The 22,119-nt window shown below is 37.5% G+C and overlaps 1 protein-coding gene across 1 annotated transcript in view; it reads left to right on the top strand.

The window, feature by feature from the left end:
- Window positions 1–22,119, top strand: part of CCDC172 (coiled-coil domain containing 172) — a 36,808-nt gene that overhangs the window by 9,128 nt on the left and 5,561 nt on the right. The window contains exon 3 of the mRNA XM_070363564.1: window positions 21,763–21,879. Coding sequence (XP_070219665.1) covers window positions 21,763–21,879 — 117 coding nt within the window. The remainder of the gene's footprint in view (window positions 1–21,762; window positions 21,880–22,119) is intronic.

The raw sequence follows: 22,119 nt of genomic DNA, 5'->3' as shown, positions 1-22,119 counted from the left end.
ACATGGAACAACAGACTGGTTCCAAATAGGAAAAGGAGTACATTAAGGCTGTATATTGTCACCCTGCTTATTTAACTTATATGCAGAGTACATCATGAGAAATGCTGGACTGGAAGAAGCACAAGCTGGAATCAAGATTGCTGGGAGAAATATCAATAACCTCAGATATGCAGATGATACCAGCCTTATGGCACAGAGTGAAGAGGAACTAAAAAGCCTCTTGATGAAAGTAAAGAGGAAAGTGAAAAAGTTGGCTTAAAGCTCAACATTCAGAAAACGAAGATCATGGCATCTGGTCCCATCACTTCATGGGAAATAGATGGGGAAACAGTGGAAACAGTGTCAGACTTTATTTTGGGGGGCTCCAAAATCACTGCAGATGATGACTGCAGCCATGAAATTAAAAGACGCTTACTCCTTGGAAGGAAAGTTATGACCAACCTAGATAGCATATTCAAAAGCAGAGACATTACTTTGCCAACAAAGGTCCGTCTAGTCAAGGCTATGGTTTTTCCTGTGGTCATGTATGGATGTTAAAGTTGGACTGTGAAGAAAGCTGAGCGCCAAAGAATTGATGCTTTTGAACTGTGGTGTTGGAGAAGACTCTTGAGAGTCCCTTGGACTGCAAGGAGATCCAACCAGTCCATTCTGAAAGAGATCAGCCCTGGGATTTCTTTGGAGGGAATGATGCTGAAGCTGAAACTCCAGTACTTTGGTCACCTCATGCGAAGAGCTGACTCATTGGAAAAGACCCTGATGCTGGGAGGGATTGGGGGCAGGAGGAGAAGGGGACGACAGAGGATGAGATGGCTGGATGGCATCACTGACTCGATGGGCATGAGTCTGAGTGAACTCCGGAGTTTGTGATGGACAGGGAGGCCTGGCGTGCTGTGATTCATGGGGTCGCAAAGAGTCGGACATGACTGAGCGACTGAACTGAACTGAACTAAATGATACCAAGAGTAACTGGCAAATAAATTATGTAACAAACTTCTACCTTAAATAGAGGGTTGACATTAAGCAACTTCAACTATAGAAACCTAACTGTAAATTCAAAATTCTTGATGTTCTCGCTTTTTAAAAATTCTGTAATTACTTTAAATTTTCTGTGTAGTTCTCTAAAGAAAGCCTTATAATGTTTGTCATGAATTCTTTTCTAAAATGGGGAACTAGAATAATTCACCAGATATTTTAATGTAGCACTGGCATTTTCTAGTAGCTTGCCACTAGGGATAATCTGATTTTCTAGAGTGTGTACCTTTGCAGTGGGTTTTTGAATCCTTGATTGAAAGAATATTTTTGAATGTACCAGCCATTCTTTGACCTCAGGGCCTTCGCACTTAGTGTCTTCTCTGCTTGAAATGCTTCTCTCAGCTATTGGTGTTTTATACACACTTCTTTTAGCTCTCTCCCAGTAAGGAGGCCAACCATTCTATGAGAATGTGAGACTTTGAGTTCTCACGTTGGAACAGTCACATGTAAATCTTGATGGTTGGTTACCTTACCTCTCAGCTTAGTTGGCACTTTAGAGCCGTGGGTCTCAAAGTGTGGTCTATGATCCATTGTTGTGCTGTCGCTCAGTTGTGTCCAGCTCTTTGTGACCGCATGGACTACAGTACTCCAGGCTTCCCTGTCTTCCACTGTCTCTTGGTGTTTGCTCAGACTAATGTCCATTGAGTCAGTGATGCCATCCAATCATCTCGTCCTCTGTTGCCCCCTTCTCCTCCTGCCCTCTATCTTTCTCAGCAGCAGGGTCTTTTCCAGTGAGTCAGGTCTTTGAATCAGGTGGCCAGAATACTGGAGCTTCAGCTTCAGCATCAGTCTTTCCAAAGACTATTCAGAGTTGATTTCCTTTAGGATTGATGGGTTTGATCTCTTTGCTGTCCAAGGAACTCTATGCCATACCACAGTTTGAAAGCATCAGTTCTGTGATCTATAGGAAGAATTTTGTGAGGTCAAACTATTTTCTTAATAATATAAAGCTATTATTTGTCATTTGCACTGTTCTGATATGTACATTGATAGTCAAAGGCAAATATTGGCACCTCAGAACAAATTAAGGCAGTGGCAACAACTTCTAGTAGTCATTGTACTATTCACTGCCACACGCTCACAGTGAGAAAGCAAAACCCACCAGTTTCACTGTGTGCCCTTGATTAAAGTGTAAAAAATATTGTTTTGAAACTAACCATTCTGTGTATGTATTTTTAATATTGTGTGGGATGAAATGGGAAGTTCACATAAAGTACTTTGATATTCTGAAGTACAATGATTGTCTCACAGGAGAGTATTTATATGATTGAGTTTCAATATGAACTAACTATTCTTTTTCTGGAGCATCCTTTTTACTTGAATAATTGACAGATAAGTGTAGTTATTTAAACTTGAGTATTTGGCATAATTTTCTCAAAAATGAATGAAATGACCCTGACATGTCAAGGCAAATATTATTATTTTGCCAATGATAATATTCAACCTTTCACACAAAAATTACAATGTTGAAAGACTCAGATTTGTCACTATATGTGCAGTGTATGTGTCACTCTGTGTTCACTGTATGTGTCACTATTTGTCACTATATGTACGGTTTCCCAGTACATAAAGATTTTTCTGAGTTTGTAGGTGATGTTAATAAATGTTAGTTTTTAATATTGCATTATGGAGTGTATCAACTTTTGGAGAACCTGAATAATTCAGTGAAGGAATATTTTCGAAATGACCAGCACACAGTTTTAATTATACACGGATAGAAGATCCACTCAAAGCACAAAATAGACCAGTGGTTTTTATTGTAACAGGATGAAAAATTTATTGAAATGGTTTCAGATCCCACATTGCAACTAACCTTTAAGGAACTACCACTCATTAAGTTCCTGAAGAATATGGCATAATTATTCAGTTAGGGTATTAAAATACTCCTCTCATTTCCAGCTCTACATCTGTGTGAGGCTAGATTTTCTTCATATACTTCAACCAAGAAACAGTGCAAGAGATTGGATACAGAAGCAGATATAAGAATTCAGTTGTCTTCTGTTAAGCCAGACTTAGAAGAGATTTGCAAAAATGTAAATGCAGTGCTTCTTACTTCATTTTGTTTTGGAAAATGTTATTTTTATAAAAATACATTTATTTTAATATACAACAAATTTATTGTCATTATTCCTAAGTGAATTAAATATTTTCAAAGTTTCTCAGTTTTAATCTTTGATACTGAAAATATTTATAGATACAACTCACAAAAAATAATTAAATAAAAATCCTCAATAATTTTTCAAGGCTATAAAATCTTAAAGACCAGAAGTCATAAGATCAAAAAGTTTGACCCTCCCCTAAGACCATATATAAAATAACATATAAACCATATATAAACCTCATGCCATCTCTCTCTCTTTCCTGGTTTCTGCTTTATTTTTCTTTGTAGCTCTTAATTTCTTTTGACGTGTTTTTATATTGATCTGTTTACTGTTTATCTTTTCTTGTGCTGCATGTGTACTAAGGCGCTTCAGTCCTGTCCAATTCTGTGTGACCTTATGAACTGCAGCCTGCTAGGATCCTCTGTCCATGGGATTTTCCAGGCAAAAATATTGGAGTGTGTTGCCATGCCCTCATCCAGGGGATCATCCCGACCCAGGGATCAAACCTGAGTCTGTTATGTCTCCTGCTTTGGGAGGTGGGTTCTTTACAACTAGCACCACTTGTGAAGCCCTTGTGGATGTAAACTTCACATGGAATACATATTCCTCTGTTTTGTTTACTACTGTTATTCTTACTGTCTAGAACAGTGCCTGAATTACAGTAGGTGTTACATATTATTGAGTGAATAAATAAAACTTTTTTTCTCTTAGAATTCACTGTTTCTTTTTGCTCTTCTGTGAATTCTGCTTGTGACATCTGTTGACGTTTTCACGTGGTGGTACACTTTGTTATGAGCCTTAAAATTTTTTATTGTGAACTTACCTTTAGCAGACTTTCCTTTCTTGGGAGTCCTACCTAGTCTTGATAAAAAAAGATGTTCCTAAGGAGCAGTTTCAGCCCTGCTGTCAGAACCATGCAGAGTTCATTTGTTCAGGATGAATTTTCATGTTAATTTTTGGGCTCAGGACTTCTGCACTGCCTGGCTAGGAGACATTCGAATCTCACATCCATGAACGATACAAGTGTGGGTTTGGGGGTTCTAGGGTATGATTCTTTTTCTGTTCATGGCTCAACAGAGGCAGCTCACTTCGCTGCTGAATCTCTAAACTGGTGGTGGACTTTTCTTACTCCACGTGCATGGCCAGCATAGGCACTTTTTTTTTTTTTTTTGCAAAGAACAAAAGCAGCATTTTAGTTGAAAAGTCTGATAGTGTTGAAGTCGTTATACTTACTCCTCTGCCTTATTTCCAGACTCAGAGGTAGTCTCTGTCAGCAATTTCCTGTTAGGTATTTTTAAAAATTGACATATGGTTAATTTATGATGTTGTGTTAGTTTCAAGTGTATAGCAAAGTGATTCTGTTGCATATATATAATACATATATGTATATAACACGTGTTATCCATATATGTATCAGTTCAGTTAAGTTGTTAGTTGTGTCTCTTTGCTTCCCCACGAACTGCAGCACACCAGGCCTCCCTGTCCATCACCAACTCCTGGAATTTGCTCAGACTCATGTCCATCAAGTTGGTAATGCCATCCAGGCATCTCATCCTCTGTCATCATCCCCTTCTCCTCCTGCCTTCAGTTTTTCCCAGCATCAGGGTCTTTTCCACTGAGTCAGTTCTTCACATCAGGTGGCCAAGGTAGCATCAGCCCTTCCAATAAATATTCAGGACGGATTTCCTTTAGGATTGACTGGTTGGATCTCCTTGCAGTTCAAGGGACTCTCAAGACTCTTCTCCAACACCACAGTTCAAAAACATCAATTCTTCCATGCTCAGCTTTGTTGATGGTCCAACTCTCACATCCGTACATGACTAGTGGAAAATTCATAGCTTTGACTAGATAAGCCCTTGGTGATAAAGTAATCTCTCTGCTTTTTAATATGCTATCTAGGTTGGTCTAGGGCTTCCCTCATAGCTCAGTCAGTAAAGAATCTGCCTGCAATGCAGGAGACACAGGTTCAATTCCTGGGTCAGAAAGATCCCATGGAGAAGGAAATGGCAACCCACTCCAGTATTCTTGCTTGGAGAATCCTATGGACAGAGGAGCCTGGCAGGCTGCAGTCTATGGGGTCACAAGGGGTGGACACAAATTAAAGACTAAAGAGAGAGAGGATGGTCATAGCTTTTCTTCCAAGGAGCAAGTGTCTTCTAATTTCATGGTTGCAGTCACCATCTGCAGTGATTTTGGAGCCCAAAAAGATAAAGTCTGTCACTGTTCCCATTGTTTCTCTGTTTGCCATGAAGTGATGGGACCAGATGCCATGATCTTACTTTTTTGAATGTTGAATTTTAAGCCAGGTTTTTCACTCTTCTCTTTCACTTTCATCAAAAGGCTCTTTAGTTCCTCTTTGCTTTCTGCCATAATGGTGGTGTCATCTGCATATCTGAGGTTATTGATATTTCTCCCACCGATCTTGATTCCAACTTGTGCTTCATTCAGCCTGGCATTTTGCATGATGTACTCTGCATATAAGTTAAATAAACAGAGTGACAGTATACAGCCTTGACATACTCCTTTCCCAATTTGGAACCAGTCCGTTGTTCCATGTCCAGTTCTAACTGTTGCTTCCTGACCTGCATATAGGTTTCTCAAGAGGCAGGTCAGGTGGTCTGGTATTCCCATGTCTTTCAGAATTTTCCACAGCTTTTGTTGTGATCCACATAGTCAAAGGCTTTGGCATAGGCAATAAAGCAGAAGTAGATGTTTTTCTGGAACTCCTTTGCTTTTTCTGTGATCCAACGGATGTTGGCAATTTGATCTCTGGTTCCTCTGTCTTTTCTAAATCCATCTTAAACATCTGGAAGTTCTCGGTTTACATACTATTGAAGCCTGGCTTGGAGACTTTTGAGCATTACTTTGCTAGTGTGTGAGATGAGTGCAATTGTGTGGTAGTTTGAACATTCTTTGGCTTTGTCCTTCTTTGGGATTGGAATGAAAACTGATCTTTTCCAGTCCTGTGGCCACTGTTGGGTTTTCAAAATTTGCTGGCATATTCAGTGCAGCACTTTAACAGCATCATCTTTTGGGACTTAAAATAGCTCAGCTGGAATTCCATCACTTCACTTGCTTTGTTTTTAGTGATGCTTCCTAAGGCCCACTTGACTTCGCAGTCCAGGATGTCTGGCTCCAGGTGAATGATCACACCATTGTGGTTATCTGGGTCATTAAGATCTTTTTTGTATAGTTCTTCTGTGTATTCTTGCCACCTCTTCTTAATATCAGAGAAGGCAATGGCAACCCACTCCAGTACTCTTGCCTGGAACATCCCATGGATGGAGGAGCCTGGTAGGCTGCAGTCCATGGGGTCGTGAACAGTTAGACACGACTGAGTGACTTCACTTTCATGCATTGGAGAAGGAAATGGCAACCCACTCCAGTGTTCTTGCCTGGAGAATCCCAGGGATGGGGAAGCCTGGTGGGCTGCCGTCTATGGGGTCGCACGGAGTCAGACACAACTGAAGCGACTTAGCAGCAGCAATAGCTTCTTAATATCTTCTGCTTCTGTTAGGTCCATACTATTTCTGCCCTTTATTGAGCCCATCTTTGTGTGAAATGTTCACCTGGTATCTCTAATTTTCTTGAAGACATCTCTAGTCTTTCCCATTCTATTGTTTTCCTCTATTTCTTTGCATTGATCACTGAGGAAGGCTTTCTTATCTCTCCTTGCTATTCTTTGGAACTCTGCATTCAGATGTGTATATCTTTCCTTTTCTCCTTTGCCTTTAGCTTCTCTCCTTTTCTCAGCTATAACATATATATGTGTGTGTGTATGTGTGTGTATATATATTCTATTTCAGATTCTTTTCCATTACTGGTTCTTATAAGACGATGATATTCCCTGTGCTAGACAGTAGGTCATTGTTATTTATCTATTTTATTTATAGTAGTATATATATATGGTAATCCCAAACTCCTGATTTCTCTCTCTGCTCTGTCCTACTCTCCCCTTTAGTAACCATAAGTTTTTTTCTGTGTCTGTGCATCTGTTGCATAAATAAGTTCATTTGCGTCACAGATTCCACAGATAAATGTTATCGTATGATATTTTTCTCATCTGACATACTTCACTTAATATGATAATCTCTAGGTCTATACATGTTTCTGTAGATGATATTATTTAATTCTTTTTTACGGCTGAGTATTATTCCTTTGTATTATATATGTATACCACATCTTCTTCATCCATTCATCTATCATTCTTGACATGCTTCCATGTCTTGGCTATTGCAGATAGTGCTGCTATGAACATTGAGGTGCATGAATCTTTTCAAATTATAGTTTTCTCCAGGGATATGCCCAGGAATGGGATTTCAGAATCATATGGTAATTCTATTTTTCGTTTTTTAAGGCATGTCCAAACTGTTTTCCATAGTGGCTGCACCAATCTTTGTTCTCACCATCAGTGTAGGAGAGTTCCTTTCTCTCCACACCCTCTCCAGTATTTATTATTTGTAGACTTTTTAATAAAGGCTACTTTGACTGGTGTGAAGTGATACCTCATTGTAGTTTTAATTTGCATTTCTCTAATAATTAGTGATACTGAGCATCTTTTCATATGCCTCTTGGGCATCTGTATGTCTTCTTTGGAGAAATGTTTATTTAGGTCTTCTGCCCAATTTTTGATTGAGTTCTCTTCTGATATTAAGCTGTATGAGCTCTTTATGTGTTTTAGAAATTAATCCCTTGTTGGTAGCATCATTTGCAAGTATTTTCACTCAGTCCATTGGTTGTCTTTTGTTTTGTTTATGGTTTCCTTTGCTGTGTAGAAGCTTATAACAACCCAAATGTTTGTTTTATTCCTGACTTTATCCAGTTTCATCTCCCTTTGGCTTTGACTTTGAGTCATATTTGAGCATTTTTAAAATCCTAGCCCCTGTTGCCTGTATCCAGTTTCAAAGATACCCTTTGGACTTGAATTCTAGCGTGATGACTTCTGGCATGATATTTCTGTCTTGTTTTTTGACTTCCCTATGTTAATGATATAGGTTTTAAATTATTTATATTTTATCCAGGATTTCTCTGTCTTTGAATAGAAAATGAGTCTTTGTTTGCTCTTATTTTTTTGTGGACATATCTTTGTTTGCACCTCTTGAGGACATCAAATAGTTGATTAGCAAAAAAATTTGTACTTTATAGTAAAATTATTATAGATATATACAGTATTTTATCTCTGTAATTCTCCAGGCAATTCTCTTTTTCTCTTCTGTTATAGGGTTTACATTGTTATTCTGTGAAAACTGTTCAGACTTACATTTTGCCAACAGTTAGCATATATAAATTGTTCTTTCCCCCATTCTTGTTTTCTTGAGTTCTTGAAGAATGAACTGTCTTCTTGGAACTAAAGCTGCCGTTTGACAAGTTGATGTGAATGTCTCCAACCTGTTTCTAGCATTATTGTGGAATACTTGACTGAGGTCTGATCTTCTCTTGCTTGTGTGCCAAATTTTCTTATTATGAGCAGGAAAATACATGTTTTAAAGAAGCTGTGACATTTTATAGATCTTCCGTTAAAAGCAGTACATGAAAATTCACTACCCTCAGCATTCCATTGTTTTATACCCTGACAGAACAGGAAGATGTAGTGATAGGTAAGGTAAGGTTCTGCTTCCTAAGTTGTCAAATTGCACAGAAGTCACCTTATTTCAAGTAGCTCCCCAGGGAGAGTCTTTCAGATTAAGAAGTATCATCACAGACTGTTCCTGGCCTACCACTATTTGTATTTTACTATTCTTTCCCTAGTCAGATTAATGCCTAGCTGAATCAGCAATTCTCTGGAAATGGGAGTTTTATTTGAGGAAAAGGAGAAGAAGAATTTTGAAGATGGAGGGTTATTTTGAGAAGGTTGTCTATGGACTTTGGAACCCCGGATAGGTTCAGAAAAGGTGAACGAAAACGGTCAAAGGTAAACTGGCTATGTATAGCTGTGCCTGTCATCTCAGTGCTGCTGGGAAGAATTTCTTATAGCCTTTGGTGCTTGTGTGTTCTTATGAATTGTTATAGCCTGAATTAATATTTCAAGATTAGTTGAAAGGCTGCCTACCTCAGCTTCTTTGGTTCAAGCTAGTTCCATGGTTATAAATATAGTCCAGTTTTTCTTGCTTAAAATTCTAATCAGTTCCTCCCAAGAGAAGACAGAAAAGTGGACGGAATGGGAGATATGTGACCACCACAATAGGAAAATAGATCAGGCTATTACTCTAAAATGTTCTTTTCCTCTTTATTATCAACTCCTGCTCCTCTCATTTTTTTTTCTTAATATATATATTTTATTGAAGTATAGTTGACTTCTAATGTTTCAAGTACACAGCAAGGTAATTCAGTTATACATATATACACATATTATTTTTGAGATTATTTTCCATTATTGGTTATTACAAGATACTAACTAGAGTTCCTGTGCCATACAGTAAACCTTTGTTGCTTATTAAGTGTCTTTTAAAATTAGAAATCTAGTATTCTGTTCTTATAAGTCAAACAAGTGAAATCAGAATGTCATAAATTTTTTGAAGCAACTTAGCAGCAGCAGCAGCAGCAGGCAAAAATTGTTAAGTTTTCTAAAATACATGTACATACTATTTATGTACATATATACAAAAGCTTTTCTACTACACTTGATAAAGGCTTGAGAAAGAACACAAAAAAGGAGATGGAGAAATTGGAAAACATAAACTAAATGAAATGGGAGCACTGAATATGAAATAGAAAAGGTGAAACAACCTAGATAAAGTAAAAGATCATCGTATAGTCCAGTTGCTTTTAATCATGGCTGCTCATTAGAAACATATCTGGAGCTTTGGAGAAAAAAAGCAATACCTGGGCATTTGTATTTTTCAAAAAACACCAAGATAATTCTGATATGCATCTGGATTTTTAAAAAGTGATTATAAGTTTTTCTATTGAATTATATAGATTTGGCGATATAGAATTCTATTATTTTTCTGTTGACCAATCATGATACAATGGCATTAAAGTGAGTAATAGTTACATAATCACAGTAGTAAAAGAGGTTTATCAGTTTTCACAATCAATAGCCAGACAAAAAATAAAATACAGTTGTAAGCCATAATGGGAACATTAACCTAACAGTATAAAATAATTACATGCAATTTTTGGGGTCAAGCAAAGTGATGTGGTAAGTGGCAATGCACACATGCACATGTTTTCATCCACTCAGCCAGTCTGTGTCTTTTGATTAGTGCATTTTAATCCATCTACATTTAAGGTAATTATCAATATGTATGATCCTTTTGCCATTTTCTTAATTGTTTTGGGTTTAATTTTTGTAGGTCTTTCCCTTCTCTAGTGTTTCCTGAGTAGAGACGTTTCTTCAGCATTTGCTGTAAAGCTGGTTTGCGTTGTGCTAAGAATCGTGTCCAACTCTCGTGTCCAACTCTTTGCTATCCTATGGACCGAAGCCCACCAGGCTCCTCTCTCTGTCCATGAGATTCTCCAGTCAGGAATACTGGAGTGGGTTGCCATGCCCTCCTTCAGGGGATTTTCCAACCCAGGGATTGAACTCACATCTCTTAGGTCTCCTGCATTGGTAGGTTGGGGTTTTTTTTTTTTTTTTTTTGGCCGCTAGTGCAACCTAGGAAGGCCAAAGCTGGTTTTGTGGTGCTGAATTCTCTTGACTTTTGTTTGTCTGGAAAGCCTTTGATTTCTCCATCAAATATGAATTAGAGTCTTGCTAGGTAGAGTATATTTGGTTGTATGTTCTTCCCTTTCATCACTTTAAATATATCATGCTGTTCCCTTTTGGCTTGTAGAGTTTCTGTTGAAAACCAGCTAATAACCTGACTGGAGTTCCCTTGTATGTTATTTGGCACTTTCCCTTGTTGCTTTTAATATTTTATCTTTGTCTTTAGTTTTTGAAAAAGCAAGAGAGTTCCAGAAAAAAATATATTTCTGTTTTACTGACTATGCCAAAACCTTTGACTGTGTGGATCACAATAAACTGTGGAAAATTCTGAAAGAGATGGGCATACCAGACCACCTGACTTGCCTCTTGAGAAACCTGTATGCAGGTCAAGAAGCAACAGTTAGAACTGGACATGGAACAACAGACTGGTTCCAAATAGGAAAAGGAGTACGTCAAGGCTGTATATTGTCACCCTGCCTATTTAACTTATATGCAGAGTACATCATGAGAAACACTGGGCTGGATGAAGCACAAGCTGGAATCAAGATTGCCGGGAGAAATATCAATAACCTCAGATATGCAGATGACACCACCCTTATGGCAGAAAGTGAAGAACTAAAGAGTCTCTTGATGAAAGTGAAAGTGGAGAGTGAAAAAGTCGGCTTAAAGCTCAACATTCAGAAAACTAAGATCATGGCATCTGGTCCCATCACTTCATGGCAAATAGATGGGGAAACAGTGGAAACAGTGGCTGGCTTTATTTTTCTGGGCTCCAAAATCACTGCAGATGGCGATTGCAGTCATGAAATTAAAAGACGCTTACTCCTTGGAAGAAAAGTTATAACCAACCTAGATAGCATATTGAAAAGCAGAGATATTACTTTGCCAACAAAGGTCCGTCTAGTCAAGGCTATGGTTTTTCCAGTGGTCATGTATGGATGTGAGAGTTGGACTATAAAGAAAGCTGAGCACCAAAGAATTGATGCCTTTGAACTGTGGTGTTGGAGAAGACTCTTGAGAGTCCCTTGGACTGCAAGGAGATCCAACCAGTCCATCCTAAAGGACATCAGTCCTGGGTGTTCATTGGAAGGACTGATGTTGAAGCTGAAACTCCAATACTTTCACCACTGGATGTGAAGAGCTGACTCACTGGACAAGACCCCGATGCTGGGAAAGATTGAAGGCAGGAGGAGAAGGGGACCACAGAGGATGAGATGGTTGGATGGCATCACAGACTCAATGGACATGGGTTTGGGTGGACTCCAGGAGTTGGTGATGGACAGGGAGACCTGGTATGCTGCAGTTCATGGGGTTGCAAAGAGTTGGAAATGACTGAGTGACCGAACTGAACTGAACTTAGTTTTTACCAGTTTGCTTCTATGTGTCTTGGGGTGTTCCTCCTTGAGTTTATCCTGCCTGGGACTCTGCGCTTCATGAACTTGGCTGACTATTTCCTTTCCCATGTTTGGAAAGTTTTCAGCTATTATTGCTTCAAATATTTTCTGAGGTCCTTTCTCTCTCTCTCCTCTCCTTCTGGGACCCCTATAAAGCAAATGTTGGTGCATTTAATGTTGTCCTAGAGGTCTTTTAGGCTGTCTTCAGTTTTTGTTTTTGTTTTTCATTCTTTTTTCTATATTCTCTTCTGGGGCAGTGATTTCCACCATTCTGTCCTCAGGTCACTTGTCTGTTCTTCTGCCTCAGTTACTCTGCTATTGATTGCTTCTAGCGTATTGTTCATCTCTGTTTGTTTGTTCTTTAGTTCTAGGTCTTTGGTAAACATTTCTTGCATCTTCTCTTTTCTGTTTCCAAGATCCTGGATCATCTTCACTATCACTATTCTGAATTCTTTTTCTGAAAGATTGCTATCTCCACTTCATTTAGTTGTTTTCTCGGGTTTTATATTGTCCCTTCATCTGGGACATAACTCTCTGTGTTTTCATCCTGATTAGCTTTCTGTAATGTGGTTTTTGTTTTAGCTGCTGTGGAATTGTGGTTCTTTGTGATTCTTCTGTCTCCCTCTAGTGGATGAGGCTAAGAGGCTTCTGTAAGCTTCTTGATGGGAGGGACAGGGTGGAAAAAACCAGGGCTTGATCTAGTGGGCAGCACAATGCTCAGTAAAGCTTTAATCTAATTATCTGCTAATGAGTGTGATTTTGCTCCCTCCCTGTTAGTTGTCTGGCCTGAGGTGACCCAGCCCTGGGGTCTGTGGGCTCTCTGGTAGGGTTAATGCTGACCTCCAATAGGGTTTATACCAAGGGGGACCTTCTAGGACTGCTGCTGCCAGTACCCCTATCCTGTGTTGAGCCGCTGCCAACCCACACTTTCACAGGAGACCCTCCAACGCTAGCAGGTAGTTTTGGTTCAGTCTCCTGTGGGGTCACTGCTCTCTCTTTCTCTGGTATTGGGGTATGCAGGATTTTGTTTGTGCCCTGCAAGACTGGAGTCTCTGTTTCCCGCAATATAGTGGAAGTCCTATAATCAAATCCCACTGGCCTTCAAGGTCAGATTCCTTGGTATTTCCCAGTCCCTTCGTCAGATCCCAGGCTGGGAAACCTGACGTGGGGCTCAGAACCTTCACAACAGTGGGAAAACTTTTTTGGTATTATTGTTCTCCAGTTTATGAAACACCCACCTGGCAGGTATGGAATTTGATTTTATCATGATTGTGCACGTCCTACTGTCTCATTGAGGTTTGTTCTTTGTCTTTAGATGTGGGACATCTTTTTTTAGTGTGCTCCAAACCAGGTGGTCTGGTATTCCCATCTTTTTAAGAATTTTTCACAGTTTGTTGTGATCCACACAAAGGCTTTAGCATAGTCAATGAAGCAGATGTTTTTCTGGAATTCTCTTTCTTTTTCTATGACCCAGTGAATGTTGGCAATTTGATCTCTGGTTCCTCTGCCTTTTCTAAGTCCAGTTTATACATCTGGAAATTATCAATTCAGGTACTATTGAAGCCTATCTTGAAGAATTTTGAGCATTACCTTGATAGCATGTGAAATGAGCACAGTTGTGTGCTGGTTTGAACATTCTTTGGCATTGCCTTTCTTTGGAACTGGAATGAAAACTGACCTTTTCCAGTCCTGTGGCCACTGCTGAGTTTTCCAAATTTGCTGGCATATTGAGTACAGCACTTAAACAGCATCATCTTTTCAGATTTGAAATAGGTCAGTTGGAATTCCATCACCTCCTCTAGCGTTGTTCATAACAATGCTTCCTAAGGCCCACTTGATTTTGGACTCCAAGATGTGTGGCTCTAGGTGAGTGATCACACCATCATGGTTTTCTGGGTCATTAAGATCTTTTTTGTACAATTCTTCTGTGTATTCTTCCCACCTCTTCTTAATCTCTTCTGCTTCTGTTAGGTCCTTATCATTTCTGTCCTTTATTGTGCCCATCTTTCCATGAAGTATTCCCTTGGTATCTCTTATTTTCTTGAAGAGCTTGCTAGTCTTTCTCATTCTATTTTTTCTCTTTTTTTTTTTTTGCATTTTCCACTTAAGAAGGCTTTCTTATCTTTCGTTGCTGTTCTCTGAAACTCTGCATGCAATTGGTATATCGTTCCCTTTCTTCTTTGCCTTTTTCTTCATTTACTATACCTTGGATATATCAATAAATATATATCTAAGTAAACAATTTTTAATGGTAGCATAGTTTCCCATTAAATGGCTAAGATATATTTTATGTAACTGATTTTCTATTTATAATGTGATTATTAATATCACTGTGATGATACTTTTATACATACATCCTTGTGCGCTTATTTTTTTGGGGTAAAGTCCTAGAAATCAAATTGGTAGATACAGTTGATCCTTGAACAACATAGGCTTGAACTGCATGGGTACACTTATATGAAGATTTCTTTTAAATAAATCCTGCAGTACTGCATGATCTGATGGATTGAATGTGAGGATTAGAACTGTGGTTATGGAGATCTAACTATGAATTATACATAGATTTTTTACCGTACCAAGGACCAGTCCCCCAACCCTTGTGTTGTCCACGGGAGGGTCAACTGTATTCTTAAGGCTTTTGATAATTTCCAAATTGTCCTCAGAAAAGTTCCAGATTGTATTTCCACAATTTCACTATTTATACAATAGAAATGATTGATTTTCTTTACAAATGTATCAACAGTGACAGCTTTTATGGTTTTAATTTGAACTTTTTAGGTTACGTATATTTTCATTCGTTAGGATTGTTCATAGTTACCTTGTGTATTGCCTAATAATATCCTTTTCTTGTCTTTTTCTCACTGAATTCTAGCTTTTTATATGCAATAGATATTAACTCTTTCTTTGTCATTTGTTGCAAATTTTATTATTTGTAACTTTTTTAAATCAAATTTTAGAATCTTTGTGTTACTAGAAATTTTAAGTCTTTTGTTTGTTTCTGAAATTCATTGTTTAAGCAGTGTCTTTTTCCAGTACTTTTACAAGCTTTTTTCTTACTCATAAATAAAAATGATTGCCTATTTTTCTCCTGGGTAAATGTCACATGTTTCTCATTGACTGGAAACACCATCTTTATGATGTAGTTTTATATATATATACATGTTATATATATACCAGCTTGTGTTTTTGTGTGAAACTGTATATTTGTGTCTGTTCTAATGTATTCTGTATAATTCTGTTAATCTATTTGTTTTGTCACCAGTATCACATTCACTTAAATTAGCTTTACAGTATCTTTGATGCTCTGAAAGAACAATTTCTTTTTTAGAATTTTCCTGATTCTCTTTGTTTGTTTTCCAAAATGAATTCGAGATCATTTTATCAAGATCCAACAAATATATTGCAGTTTTAATTAAGATTATACTCAGTTTATATGGGGAGAACTGATATGTTTACAACTATGAATTTTCACATTCATGAATACAGTGTATTTTTCTATTTATTTATACTTTCTTTTATGTTCCTCAGTATAGGCTTTTTCATATAGGTCTCAGATACTTCTTGTTAAGTTTATGTGTGGTTTTATTTATTTTGTTTTTGCTGTTATAAATGGGATATTTTCCTTTTTTTTCCTACTTGTTGGTAAATAGAAAAAAATACTAGTTTTTGGTATTTATTTTGTAACTAGCCTTTTTACTGAACTCTTCATTATTTCTAACAGTGTCTTAGATTTACTAAGTATACAATAATCATATTTGCTCAAAGAAATGAAAAAGAGAGAGAACTGTGTGTCACGTTTTTGAATCATCATATCTCTTGCAGAACAGACCTACATAGCAGTGGTCTTATCAGGCATCCTTATAATCTTTAGTGAAAAGAGGAGAGATGAGCCAAGACTTGACTGAGATGAAGGAATGAACCATGAGGAATCTGGAGAAAGAGATTTCTGCAGAGACTAGTCAGTTCAAAGGCCTTGAGGAGAGAGTGTGGCTGGATGTTTGGGGAATAACAAGGAGACCAGTGTGGCTAGAGAGGAGTGATTGAAGAAGAGACTGGTAGAAGATAAGATTATAGAAGGAATCAGTTCAGTTCAGTTGCTCAGTTGTGTCCCACTCTTTGCGACCCCGTGAACTGCAGCACGCCAGGCCTCCCTGTCCATCACCAACTCCCGGAGTTCACCCAAACTCATGTCCATCGAGTTCGTGATGCCATCCAGCCATCTCATCCTCTGTCGTCCCCTTCTCCTCCTGCCCCCAATCCCTCCCAGCATCAGAGTCTTTTCCAATGAGTCAACTCTTCGCAGCAGGTGGCCAAAGTATTGGAGTTTCAGCTTTAGCATCAGTCCTTCCAAAGAACACCCAGGACTGATCTCCTTTAGAAGGGACATACTAACGCATATATATGGAATTTACAAAGATGGTAACAATAACCCTGTGTACGGGACAGCAAAAGAGAGACTGATATATAGATTAGTCTTATGGACTCTGTGGGAGAGGGAGAGGGTGGGGAGATTTGGGAGAATGGCATTGAAACATGTATAATACCATGTATGAAACGAGTCGCCAGTCCAGGTTCGATGCACGATACTGGATGCTTGGGGCTGGTGCACTGGGACGACCCAGAGGGAGGGTATGGAGAGGGAGGAGGGAGGAGGGTTCAGGATGGGGAACACAGGTATACCTGTGGTGGATTCATTTCGATATTTGGCAAAACTAATACAATATTGTAAAGTTTAAAAATAAAATTAAAAAAAATAAAAAATAATAAAATAAAATAAAATAAAAAGAAGGGACTGGTTGGATCTCCTTGCAGTCCAAGGTAAAAAGCGTCAATTCTTCGGCACTCAGCTTTCTTCACAGTCCAACTTTCACATCCATACATGGCCACTGGAAAAACCATAGCCTTGACTAGATGAGCCTTTGTTGGCAAAGTAATGTCTCTGCTTTTGAATATGCTATCTAGGTTGGTCATAACTTTCCTCCCAAGGAGTAAGTGTCTTTTAATTTCATGGCTGCAATCACCATCTGCAGTGATTTTGGAGCCCATAAAAATAAAGTCTGACACTGTTTCCACTGTTTCCCCATCTATTTGCCATGAAGTGATGGGACCAGATGCCATGATCTTCGTTTTCTGAATGTTGAGCTTTAAGCCAACTTTTTCACTCTCCACTTTCATCAAGAGGCTCTTTAGTTCTTCTTCACTTTCTGCCATAAGGGTGGTGTTATCTGCATATCTGAGGTTATTGATATTTCTCCTGACAGTCTTGATTCTAGCTCTTGCTTCCTCCAGCTCAGTGTTCTTCATGATGTACTCTGCATGTGAGTTAAATAAACAGGGTGACAATATACAGCCTTGACGTACTCCTTTTCCTATTTGGAACCAGTCTGTTGTTCCATGAGCAGTTCTAACTGTTGCTTCCTGACCTGCATACACATTTCTCAAGAAGCAGGTCAGGTGGTCTGGTATGCCCATCTCTTTCAGAATTTTCCGCAGTTTGTTGTGATACACACAGTCAAAGGCTTTGGCATAGTCAATAAAGCAGAACTAGATGTTTTTCTGGAACTCTCTTGCTTTTTCAATGAGCCCGTGGATGTTGGCAATTTGATCTCTGGTTCTTCTGCCTTTTCTAAGACCAGCTTGAACATCTGAAAGTTCATGGTTCACGTATTGTTGAAGCCTGACTTGGAGAATTTTGAGCATTACTCAAAATTCTTTATTTACTGGAACCCAAACACTAATTCCACATCCTCAGTCATTCTCAATTTTCAAGTTATTTTGGTGGAAAAATACCTAAGGGTGTCCAAGTGGCAAGAGTAGTGAAGAGTCCCAAATAATGCCTGTGCTGAAAACTGACCTAGTTAACCAGATAAGTCAACTCACTGGGAAAGCTACAAGCTCTATTGACAGCTCAAATATCCCAGGAGAAATAAGACAGAAGAAGAAACAAGCAAAATCTTTATTGCTGAAAAAGGTAAAATTAACCAGAGTGTTGGCACTGTTATAAATTAAAAATTTTCAAAACAGCAATATTTTCTGACAAAGTTTGGCTGTTTGATTCTAGAATATAATTTTACAGCTGCACACAGATATTTTCATTTCATTTGTAGTCAGAGGAAGGAACAAGATGAGAAAGAGAAATTTGAACCTTCCACCCCTTTCTTTTTATTGTTTGTAGCCCCTTGAGATCCCTGGGTAATTTAGCAGATATAGCCAGTAGTTTCTTTTTGTAAGTAGGTCATTTTGTTTGTTTGTTTGTTTGCTTTTATCATGGATGTCCAGGCTACTATGAGTGTAAGATAGTGCCTCAATTCAAACCTGACTCAGAGATAAGTCCAAAAATATCTTTTTAAATTACAATTTTGAATCTCTTTTAGTATCTTTCCAATTCTGATTCCTACCCATACTTTTGCAAAAAAAGAAAGATGAGAGAAATCTCTAATGATGATTTATTTGTGAAATGACCTCATCTTGTGACCCTATCAGTATCTTCAGGGTTATATTTGAAATATTTATACAGTAGTAGATATGGTTTTAAAAAGTCAGAATGTGAAAAATAATTTAAGAAATTAGGTGTGATAACAGGAAGAACAAAAGGAATAGCGAGAAACACATTCCACAAATAGGTGGTCTTGAAAAGCTTTTTTAGTAGTAAAATTAATAACTTATACTTGGTAGATGGAACTGGATGGATCCTAAAGCGTTTGACCCCTTAGTTACAATAAAATAGAAGGCCTGATAATAGACCCCATGTAGTTCCCACAGCCCTAACTTATTGCCGTCCTCAGCTTGTGAGTCAGCATATCATAGGCCTCTGTTCTTTCTTAACCTTCCTAACTTGAGCTTTTCCAAAGTCCTGCTTCTTTCTTCTATTGCTCTCTTTTCCCTACTTGCCAATTCTATTATGCATTAAATGTTTTCATCACAGATCCTAAGTAAATTTAAAAATTAATGTTACTGTAATCTTTCTGTAGTAATTGATTCTCTGGGACTTTTTAGGTCTTGATTAAAAGAGGAAAATGTATGAGAAGATAGAGTGTAAAACAGAAAGTAAGAATGAAGAGTACACCAATAATGAGTTAAAGCAAAGAAGTAAAAAGACCTCAAAGTGGATAATTTACATAGAATTTAAGGAAGAGAAAATTTTCAGCTATACCTTTCTTACAGATCTTTTAAAAAGTTGTCTAATTTTCATTTGGTGTATTTAGATTTCATTTTTTTCAGGTTATGGTGAAACATTCCAATTAAATTACAGTATGTCTAATATCTTTCTTTAATTATTATTTTCCCTTTTAAGAAAGAAGACATGAGTTCAGTGATAATTTTAGGTCTTAGTGAACGCTGTAGTAGCACACCTTAACTTCTGAGTCCTTAACATAAGGCTTTTCTGAATCTGAGTAATAAATTTGTTTGTCTTATTTTAAACTTCCTTAGTTTAATAAATAATATTTTCTCCATTTTTGGTTTTCATTGCAGGTTTGACTACAGATAGTGGTAGAAGGAGAATCAGAATTTAGGAATTTTGATTCTGAAAGGCATGTTACATAAAATACCTAATTGGATTAACCCAAAATTTATCCAGCCTGATGTTTGGTCTCAAAGCATTTTTGTTGGCATTGATGGTTCTTGTTCATAATTGCAACTCTGAGAGTTAGGAGTATACTGCAAGCAACCTTTTCTCAATGAGTTCTGATAGACCTAGTATTTGGTAGTTTTTCTGTCTCTTATCCTGTATACTTTCAACTTATACTGTTGTCAGAGACGGAAGTCCTGTTTTAGTTCCAAAAGTATCTTTATATTACTGTGAAATAGTTCTAGTATTTCCATAATAGGATAATGGTTTAGAAGCAATAAAGTCAGAAGAACTGAATATTAGTCCTGGGTTTCCCCCTAATTAATTATATAACTTTTGTTAAGGTATCAATGTCTTTGGAACTCATTTTACTCCCATTTATATAATATATATTAGATAGCTTAGAAGTATTTTCTTATTTGAAATAAATGTGATAGAATTCATGATCATAGCTTTGCTCACTATTGTTACCAGTTTGTATATGATTTTATAGATCAGACATATGTTTTCTAATTTCTGTCTTCTCAGACAGTAAAATACTGCCCCATTCTCCCCTCCCCCAATTCTGAAAGTATTTTCTGAATCCCTTTGGTCATGTAAGTTGCACCTTTCTAATCTTTCTTTATTGATGATAGAGTTGATGACATCAGCACTAAGTGCTGAAGGTATGGGCAGATGTGCTATGATATTATATAAATGTAAGATCATATTTTCTGTTTTATTTCAGCTGCTTTTTTTTAATGCCAGTATTTGTAGGGCTTTTTAGCCATATCATTTCAAAATGTCTTTTAGGCCAGCCCTTTGGGTCTGGACCAGACTATTCCTAAGCTCTTTACTATTCAATATCTTCTGGGACAGAGATTTCACAACCTGTCTCTCACCTTGAAGAAGCTCTTATAGCTAACATAAATCTTGCTTTTGCAATTTAAGTTCGGATTTATTTCCTTTTTCTTTTCTCTTTGGAGATGGGAACAGCCCCAAACTTGAAGTGATGCTTTCTTATGAGGGCCAGTACTGAATGTAGTGGAAGGATTGTTTCCAGTCTGGCATCATTTTTAGCTTTTATATATTAAAGCTTCCTGACTTTGATTTCAATATTCATGGTCTCAAGAGATGCTATTCTTTATAGCCCAAATGAAATAACAGTTACCTATCTAATATTAATGTTTATTATATCTTTTGCTAGTTAGAACCAAATGAGGTACTGAAACAAAAAATGAGTTCTCAAAACCCATTTGAGAACTTTAACAGATTTGTGTTTTATTGGGTATAACTATAGTCATGAGGGAGTGGATTTTTGCCTGTAGTTTGTAGATTTGATCTCATTATTTTATTCGTCATATTGTATACATGATTTCTCCATCATATTTCTAGTACTAAAACTAAAAACTTGTTCTTTAAAACAAGCTGTCTTGAAGCGAATTTCAATGTGTGTCATCAAAAAGCTTTAGTACCTAAGCTACCAAATGTACTGCTGCTGCTGCTAAGTTGCTTCGTCCGACTCTGTGCGACCCCATGGACTGCAGCCTACCAGGCTTCTCCGTCCATGGGATTCTCCAGACAAGAACACTGGAGTGGGTTGCCATTTCCTTCTCCAATGCATGAAAGTGGAAAGTGAAAGTGAAGTCGCTCAGTCGTGTCTAACTCTTAGCGGACCCCGTGGACTGCAGCCTACCAGGCTCCTCCATCCATGGGATTTTCCGGGCAACAGTACTGGAGGGGGGTGCCATTGCCTTCTTCCACCAAATGTACTAGATATCAGGAAAAAGCAAATGCATTCTCTGCCCTTGATGTGCCTATAGTTTTATTAGAGGAAGAGATTATAAAAATTATAAAGCACTTATAAAATAATTTAAGATAGAGCATATAAAGTAAGATGTTTAATGTGAATTTTATTTTGCATTTTAAAGGTTGATATAAAAATTTTTATACTATACAGATCTATTCTATTAACTAAGATACCCTGAAATGTCTAATTGTTTAATTCTGATTCCTTTTTTTTTTTTTGCTTTAAAGGTTCAGCAGTTTTCTGAAAAAGCCTTCCTCTTACAGCTTTTGAAAACACATGAAAATGCCTTAGAAAGACAGTGCAATGAAATTACAAACCAAAGGAATATGCTTCTCCAAACCTTTGTACGTTTCCAGCCACTTGGAAAATTTATTTTACTAATTGTATGAAAATTTTGTATAAAAATATGCTTTAGATATATGTTTAGAAAAATCATCCATATGCATATTGGCAGGTAGTCCTGTTGAGATATGGAAAATTATTAAGTGCTATTTTAAACCAATTGGTAGAGTAATATAGTTTGAAAGAATTAAATTGTCAGGATGCACTATAGAAATTATTTGCTATTGTAATAAGCATAAAAT

Source organism: Bos mutus, chromosome 26 (genome assembly GCF_027580195.1).
Source record: "Bos mutus isolate GX-2022 chromosome 26, NWIPB_WYAK_1.1, whole genome shotgun sequence".
Classification (NCBI taxonomy): domain Eukaryota; kingdom Metazoa; phylum Chordata; class Mammalia; order Artiodactyla; family Bovidae; genus Bos; species Bos mutus.
The sequence above is the reverse complement of the archived record's forward strand: the minus strand, read 5'-3'. Positions and strand labels throughout refer to the sequence as shown.